This window comes from Marmota marmota, unplaced genomic scaffold (genome assembly GCF_001458135.2).
Source record: "Marmota marmota marmota unplaced genomic scaffold, marMar, whole genome shotgun sequence".
Classification (NCBI taxonomy): Eukaryota; Metazoa; Chordata; class Mammalia; order Rodentia; family Sciuridae; genus Marmota; species Marmota marmota.
The window spans coordinates 24,648,312-24,657,433 of NW_026000153.1; the positions used below are offsets into that span (position 1 = coordinate 24,648,312).

Below are 9,122 nucleotides of genomic sequence, written 5' to 3' on the forward strand. Positions count from 1 at the left end.
AGAGTCAGTGTAACAGCTATGAAAGTTGCATGAATGAATAAATGAGAAGGAACTTCACCATCAGCTGAGAGATTGCATGTGGAGGCCAGGTCCAGCATGCTCACCTTGGTTATTCTCCCTTAAACCCCAGATATCATCCCTTTCTCACCTTTCCCCCTGCAATGGCAAAGGACTGGCCTCAGGAGTAGAATAAGTGAATGAAATGTCTTTATTTTCACTGCCAGTTGGGAGGAACAGTATCCTTTGCGTCCAACACAGTAGGTGCCCTGAGGTGCTGAGCAGACTCTTTGTTGGAATGGTGGGTACCTGTGCTGTAAGGAGGGCAGGCCAGAGTCCCGCTGAGTCTTTGTGGGCCACACTAGAGGACTCAAGGCTTGGATTTCAGTGGGAAATCTTCATGTGCCACATGGTAAGTCCAAGAGTGGCTGCATCTTCCTCTGCTGGCTGCTCAGTTCACATAAGCGCAGGCTTGAGTGTTGATTTTGTCTTGTTTCTTAACTTAGCAACATTCCCAACACTGTCTGAGGGTCATGGGAGACATAGATACAAGCCCAGGTGAAGCCTTCATGGAGGGCCAGGCCCCAGCTCTTCCATGTTAGGGTCAAAGATGGCTTCCCAGAGGAGGACTCCTTTTAATGTTATCGGTGGTGAACAGGAGTTTATCAGATGTGAGCTTTACCAGGAACAGATCAGCATGGGGAATAGACATGTATGAGAATATTTTTTTTTTTCCCCCAAAAAACATTTGATGTCTGATGTCTTTACAGAAAGTTTAGGAGAATAAAAATATGACCTCGTAAAGCACAGCTTGAGGGAGATATGATCTGACCGGTGGACTTGTGTTTCAGGTGTCTCCATGTGAGAGGTGCCGCTGTGAAGCCAACGGTGAAGTGCTCTGCACAGTGTCGGCTTGTCCCCAGACAGAGTGTGTGGACCCCGTGTATGAGCCTGACCAGTGCTGTCCCATCTGCAAAAATGGTATGTGGAATGCCCGTCGGTGACAGGGTGCACCTCTGAGTCCACCATGCATTCTACTCTCTACTTCATGGTAGAAGGAACGTGTATGGATATCTGAGCTTAAATAGAAGTGTCCACACATGCACAAGCATGTGTATGTGACCTTCAGGTCACAGGGTATGGTTGGGACTTGCTGTGTATCAGGCATTCCCTGTCTTATTGGTGACAGCCCCATTTTTATGGATGTTAAGAAATTCTTAGGGAAGAAATTAAATTTCTACTGTCAAGGAGAGTCACTTATTTTAATTTAGCTTTGTTTGTTCTTGCAAAGCTGTTTCTTTCTTTCCAAGACAAATCAAACATGCTGGTTGAGCTCATTTACTTTTCATTACTAAGTGAATTAAACTTGGAACATAATTGAATATTTTTCATAAGCAAATTAGGCAGGGAGAGAGACCCCGGTTCTCAGGAAGAGCCAGTGGTTGATCAGAAGCCATGCCTGCTTCATGAAAAGAAATGGCAAGATGCCCTTAGTGCTGAATTACCATGGACAGGGATTTCTTTTTCTGAATAACTAGGACTCTGTACCTGAGTCACTGGGCATCATTCTCCACGAGGGAATATAATGAGAGCCAGAATGGGTGAGAAGTATGGCTCAAGAGGGAGATTTGGCAAGGAGAAGAGAGTACCTTGGAAGAGAGCAGAATCAGGAATCACAGCTGCCATCTTCAGGATCTGATTGTTGTGTGTGACAAGAGAGACTGGGTTTTCTAGATGTCGACACATGGTGTATGCTTCTGGTACTCTGTGTGGGAGCATTTTGGGCTAACTTGTGTCCTCTGCCTGCTGGACCAAGGCTTGATGACCATGTGATAATGGGCTTTGTAAGTTGCAGGCAAGCTCTGGGAGCATGGTTTACCCAGGTGTTAATGGTGTCCTTGGCAACTCTGTGAATCTGCAGTCATGCCAATCATACATGGATCGGGAAGTACCGTGGAAGTCTTTGACTGGGTACATACACCCAAATTGCACCACAAAGCATTATAACACACTTCAAATATGTAATCAAATCAGGAAATGAAGTATCTTTTGAGAACAGGCTTGACAAAGCACGACTGTTGTAGTAGGAATGCAATAATTACCAGGTTGCTATGTGTATAGTCCTCTAAATACAAGTGGACAATGACTAAGAAAAAAGGCACAAAGTGTAATTCATGAGGGGTTGGCTATTCTTTAGTGCATGTTTATTATGAAGAAACCATGAGGATAATTCCATAAAATGAGAATGTGAAACTTTGGACATAGAGTATGTTCTTTTAAAAAATGATGTTGAAAAATTACAGTAAGGTAGAGGGGACATCAATTATAGTTTATATTACTAGCATAAATTGGGAATAACGGGATGGGGTGGAGTTGGGGAAGCAGAAGCAGGTAGAGGCCAGGGGAGTCTCCTTAGGATTGGGATGTGGCAATACAGTAGCACTGTGAAGAGTTGGCCCACATCTCAGGACTGTTGGGAGATGGTGAAGATAGGATTCTCATATAGTTCCCTGTGTGGAGAACTGGGACCAGAGAATAACTCCTCACTGAGTCAGATGAGATTTAGCTAATGATTTAAACACTGGTGGCTAAAATACTTGGCATTTTAAGTGCCCAAAATATTTCATACTTTTCTTGGATAGTTATGGTTAGAAACCAATTTTGGCGTTAGAGAGTCATGGATGGAATCCTAATTTGGAACAATAGGTAGGAAATCAGAATTTCAGTCCTTGGGTCTGTTTTATCTGCCTTTCCCAGTAGAAAAATTTCAGACCAATGGAAAAGCTGAAATAGTTCTACAATGAGTAATTATATACCCTTCTCTATATTTGCCTCTTGTTGATGTTTAGCCACATTTGCTTCCTTTGTCTTTCCACCTCACAACCCAGCTCTGAAAACCAGTAACATCAGTGTATTTACTCATTTGTTCTGTCCCATAATATGCAGAGTAACTTCTGTTTACCCTACCACAACATGAATCCTAACCAGTAGAGATCAAGAATTCTTGGCAGTTCTTTTATCCTAGTTAAGGTACAGGATCAGAAAATATTTGAATTAATTCTTTGTCATGTTAAAATTTATGAAGATATAATTTATTTCTGTTTGCATTCAACTTTTGCATCATTTAAGGTATCATTTTACTTATTTATTTATAGGTACTGGGGATTGAACCCAGGGACAGTCAATCTCTGAGCCATATCTTCAGTCTTTTATTTTATTTTATTTTATTTTGAGACAGGGTGTTGCTAAGTTGACCAGACTGGCCTTGACCTTGGAATCATACTTCCTCAGCTTCTCAAGTCACTAGGATTATAGGTATACACTACCATGCCTGGCAAGTTTTATTTTTTGTGTAGGCAAAATGTGTTTGAAAGTGTGTTTTATTATTGGATTGATGGTTTAGGAAGAGAGTAGAAGGCAATCCACCCTGATGATAAACTTCCAAGTGTTCACCCTTCACCTCTATAGTTTGAGAAACAGCGCAGGTCAAAATTAGACGTGGTTTTTATGGCGACAGTTGAGAGATTTCTTAGAAGGATGAATATTTTTAAACTAGATTTATATTACATAAGGCTTTGTATTAAGAGATTTGAGCCCATTTTATCAAAACATCCACCAGTTTTTATTTTCAAGACTATAACTAAAAATAAGTTGGAATGTATTTAATTATGTACATATTTTGAAATTTTGTTCTGTTTACCAGAGAGAACTTGGCTTTAAGCTGTATCCAGTTGTCGGGTACTCTGACTTTGATGGGACAAATCAAGTGTAGAATTTTGAGTACAAGCGATTTGCTCAAAAATGAAAGCCAATTCTGTCAGAAGTGAATGCTCTGTAGTAATGGACTGAGGTTAATGAATAATTTACAGTAGTCGAACCCTGCCGCCACACACACACACACACACACACACACAAATAATGTTTTTATATAAAAAAATTCTATCTGAATATTGAAAATTAGGATACATCAAAAAAAGAGATGCTTCATATGAAATTAAGTTCGAGGATAGACTTAGCTTGGATGAAGTACCAAGGTTCTAACTCTTGATCTCTGCAGACCAGCCTCTCCTCCTCATGTCTTGACCTATGGCATTAAATAGCCTTTTCTCCCAATCGAAGGAAAATTACAGTTCACTGTGAGCTGCCAAAGTCCCTTGCATCAAAGGAGCAAAAGTTTGAAATGAAGAATGTCTTGAATATAAATAAATGATCACAAATCAAATACAGTTTAATATATTCACTTTGCTGACTTGTGTAGATCAGTCTCCCAAGGTTTTTCTTTTGATAAAATGGATGTTCCATGGTTGAGCTTGTTTTTTGTTGTTGTTATTTGTTTTGTTTTATTCTCTTTTTCTTCCCCCACAATGATGTAAACAGCGAGTATTATATTGACTTTCAAGGATTCAGGTTTTCTCTGGCAATTGATGTACTTCAGAAGTTCACAGCACCCTTTCCATTTAAGCCCCCCCTGGGTCTCAGATGTGCTTGTCAGCACTAAGTAGGCCTGAGGTTCCCATTAGTGATCAGTAGGCCTCCCTTTGGCATGTATACAGCCACCTTACTTTATGGATACCAAGGAAGAGAACCGATAAAAAGCAGGAATCGGTGGTGTAGTATGAACGCCATATTAGCTATGCATCTCAAAGGTAGAAGATGGTACCTAAGGGGCGTGTGATGTATACCAGCAGCACAAAGGCACTGGATACAAAGATTACATCTCTCCCAAAGGTCTCACTGCTACTTGATGATAGTTATTTGAATCTTTATTTTCATAGGAAAATAAATATAGCTGTTTGGGGAGGAAAATAAAAAACATTTATAAAATGGATAAGGTGAACAATGAGCTTTCAAATGAGTAGATGTACTGCTATGGAAATTATGTGAGAAGCACTGACTGAGAATTAAGCAAGAATTTTCTTTTGGTTGTTTGTTTTCTTGTGTATCTCAGAGAAGGATAAGTTCATAGTTAAAATTTATGGAGTGAGTTCAACAAAACCAAATGGGATGCTTATGGGTGGGTGTGGGTGTGTTTCAGATCAAGATTCTCTCATAAAAGCCTCCTCGTATTTGGCCTTACCATGGAATACTTCCAAAATTTTCACCAAGGAAATAATATCGATCATAAAGGAACGCTCATCATTATTTATAGATGATATGGTTGTGCCCATAAGAAATAAAGGAATTCCCAAATATCAAAATAAATAGTTAATTGTAGTAAGGTTGTTTAGCAATGTTTAATAAAAAGCTGTATTTCTATATAAGAACAAAAAATGTAGAAATGCATTAAAAACTACAGTTTCAAATAACATTATGCATATTAGATTAAATAAATCCAACTAAATTTTGTAAGATCACTACAGTTAAAAATCATAAAAGTTTTATTGAGAAATTCAAGAAGCCCTGAGGAAATGGTGGCATACAACATATTCACAACAGACTCAATAATGTAAAGAAGTCAAGCTGATTCAAATTTGTCTATTGATTGAGCGCAAATCCAGTAAAAAATTTTAATGATTATTATTACATTTTTGTGCATGGAAAATACCAGATTGATTCTAAACTCCAAATGGGAATATAAGAGTTAAAAGTAGCCCAGTGAAATATTGAAAAACAGTAAGCCTGGAAAGTGTATATGACGAGAGAGATTAAGACTCAAAGTCACAATAAGTAACATACTGCAATATGGTCTAAAAGACTGACAAATGGAGCAGAATTGAGTTGAAAAGACCTGTGTATGTAAGATCAGCAGCTTTATGTCTAAGCTGATACTGCAGGATACTGGGCAAAAGAGTAGTCATTCCAATGATTGGTGTTCAACCACAAATAGGTAAATAAATTCCCTACAGATTACAGATTTAGATATTAAGGCTAATACAATAATGCTTTTAGAGGAAAACACAGGAGAACATCTTCATGATTTTGCCTAGATGATGATTAATTTTAAAAGAACACTAAAAGGATGGGTGTGATGCTCCCAGTGGCTCCAGAGGCTGAGGCAGGAGGATGGCAAGTTCAAAGACAGTCTCAACAACTTAGCAAGGGCCTAAACAACTTAGCAATACCCCATCTCAAAATTAAAAAAATAAAAGGCACTGGGGATGTAGCTAAGTGGTTAAGCGCCTCTGAGTTCAATCTCTGGCTAAAAACAACAACAAAAACAAAAACACTAAAATTATTAACCATAAAGAAAGAATTAATAAATTGGACTTTTATTAAAATTAAGAAGCTTCGTTTATCAAATAATACTATTAAACAAATGCAAGGTAGCTTACATATTTGGAGAAAATATGTCATGGATATATCAGAAAGGTATCTATTTAACAATTCCAACACTTCAAAATAAATCAAAGAGATATAAAAGAGAGAAAAATACAGAGTAGATTCCCAGCTCTGTACATTGGTACCCCTTTCCCATTCTTCTCATCAGAGGGATGCATTTTCTCACTGAGTTTTAGGTACTTAGTCTACCACTATTTCCATCCCATTCCATTCCCATGATAGGGCCAGTCATTGTTGCAGATATGACGGAAAAAAAATAGAAAAAAAAATGTAATTTCAGGGCAAACAAATTAGTGTTAACCTGGAGTAGGCTATTATAGATTAAGGTGCATCTTGTAATTCCTAGAGCAATCACTAAGATAATCAATAAAGGAATTATGCACAATGCACTAAAAAAATGTATAAATTTTAAAAAGGCATTCAAGGTGAAACAGAAACAAACAAAACCCCAGGAAACAGATAGGAAACAAAATTTAAAAATGTGCATGGTCTCAAAACAAAGCCCCAAAATACATGAAGTAAAAATCTATATAATTCAAGGACAAATGGAAACTTAAATAATTAGAGTTGGAAATGTCAAACCATTCATTCATTGAAGATCTAAAGAAATCTTGCAAGTTAGCAAGGGTTATAGAAGACTTGAATGACACTATCAACAAACTTGACCTAAAAGATATGGATGAAGAATACACTACCCTGTACAATTCTTATTTTTGCCAAGGACAGACAGATATTCTTTAGGGGAAATCAAGTGTTAAGCCATAAAAACATTCTCAGAAAACTTAAAGTGCTTAGTCATAGAAAGTATGTTCTTTGAAGAGAACAGATTTTGATCAGAATTAATAGTAGAATAAAATGTGGGAAATCTGAAAATATCTGGAAATTAAATATCATACCATAAATAACCCAGGGGTCATCGTAGAAATCACAGAGTTTTTAGAAAACATCTTGAATCTTTAATAAAATGAAAACAGAACATATCATACTTGATGGGATGATGCTAAATAGTGCTTAGAAGGAAATTTAGCTCTCAAATCAACAATTTAAGCTTCTCTCCTAAGGAACTAGAGAAGAAGAGCAGATTTTACCAAAAGAATGCAGAAGAAAGAACATAATAAGATGCAGGCAGAAATCAATAGAGTATAAATTTAAAAAGCTTAGGAGAATATTCATTATAACCAACTTAAGCAAGTTCTTTGGAAGCAATAAAATTGACAAAACCTTCACAAAACTGACCAAGAAGAAATCAGAGAGGATACACAAGTGAGGAATGAAAGAGGGCATCATCAATGATCCTTCAAAAATGAAAATTATTATGAGGCAATGTTATGGTCAGCTATACGCCAACAAATTAGACAAATGTGAAGAAAAGGAAAACTTCTTAGGAAAGCAAAAATAAAAATTCAAACTGATACCCAAAATCTTTCCCCAAATGAAAAGCCTATCTGCCTTCCCCAGAGAATTCTACCAGATATTTAAAAAAGAAATCTCACAAGTTCTTCACAAACTAATTCAGGAAATAGAGGCACAGCACATATTTCAATTTAGTTTCTGCATTAATTATGAACTTGATATTAAAGCTACATGAGGGCATCTCACATGCACAAAGGGAAACTACATACATTTTTTTTTCTTTTTGAACATAGATGGAAAACTTTTAACAAAATATTAGCAATCTGAATCCAACACCCTCAAAATAATTAAACAGTATAACAAGTGAGAATCTTTTCCAGGAATTTAAATGTGTCTTAATAACTGAAAAAAAAACTAATGAAATATGCTATAGTAATAAGATAAAGATAACAAAACTACACATGATCTCAAGAGAGGTAGAGAAGGTATTTGACAAAATCCAGCATTCATTTATCATTCGAACTCTTGATAAACTAGGCATAAAATGGAACTTTCTCAGTTTGTTAAAGGCAACCGAGTCACAGCCAACCGCTAGCGTGAATATTCCCACGGTGCTCCTGCCTCCTAAGATCAGGAGGAAGGCAAGGATATCCATTTTCACATCTTCTATCCACTAATGAAGTGAAGGAGAAAAAGAGAGGAAGGAAGGGAGGAAAAATTAGAAAGAAAAACTGTATTTATTAGAAAACTATACGCGGGAAGTTCCAATCATCTCCCCTCACAACACTCACACTTATTAGAATTAATAAAGATTGATACCAGATGAATATACAAAAAAAATTCCTGTAGCCTATAATAGATCACAAAAATTGAATAAAAATAATTCCATTTGGAATATCATCCAAAAGAATAGAATAATTAAGAATAAATGCAACAATGGGAGTGCAAGATTTGGAAACCAAAACTAAAAAATATTGCTGAAAGAAATTAAAGGAGATATAAATTAATAGATATCTCATATGTATAAGAATGAATATCTTTTCCAGTCACTGAGGCACACACCTGTAATCCCAGCAGCTTGGGAGGCTGAGACAGGAGGATTGTGAGTTCAAAGTCAGCCCCAGCAATTTAACAAGGTTTTAAGCAACTCAGCAAGACCCTGTCTCTAAATAAAATACAAAAAAGGGCTGAGAATGTGGCTCAGTGGTTAAGTTTATCCCTGATTAAAAAATATATATATATTGTCGAGATGGCAGTACTTCCAAAATTGAGCAGTAAATTCAATGCATTCTTATGCAAATCTGAGCACACTTTATATTTCTCAGAAATGAACAAGATGACTCTAAAGTTCAAATGAATCATAAAGTATAGATTAAACAATTTTGGAAAAGTACAGTTAAAAATTTTTTAATATCTCATTTCATAACATTTGTAAATTATCAGTCTATGGTATTGATGCAATATATATATATATATATATACTGTCTCTTATA

General features: G+C 36.5%; 1 protein-coding gene across 2 annotated transcripts in view; it reads left to right on the forward strand.

Moving 5' to 3' along the window:
- Vwc2 (von Willebrand factor C domain containing 2) overlaps positions 1-9,122 on the forward strand; it is a 170,176-nt gene that overhangs the window by 27,125 nt on the left and 133,929 nt on the right. For both annotated transcript variants that reach the window (XR_007341753.1, XM_015490371.2), the window contains exon 2: positions 849-978. Coding sequence is in view for 1 of the 2 variants with exons in the window: in XM_015490371.2 (XP_015345857.1) it covers positions 849-978 (130 nt within the window). In the remaining variant the exon portion in view is untranslated. The remainder of the gene's footprint in view (positions 1-848; positions 979-9,122) is intronic.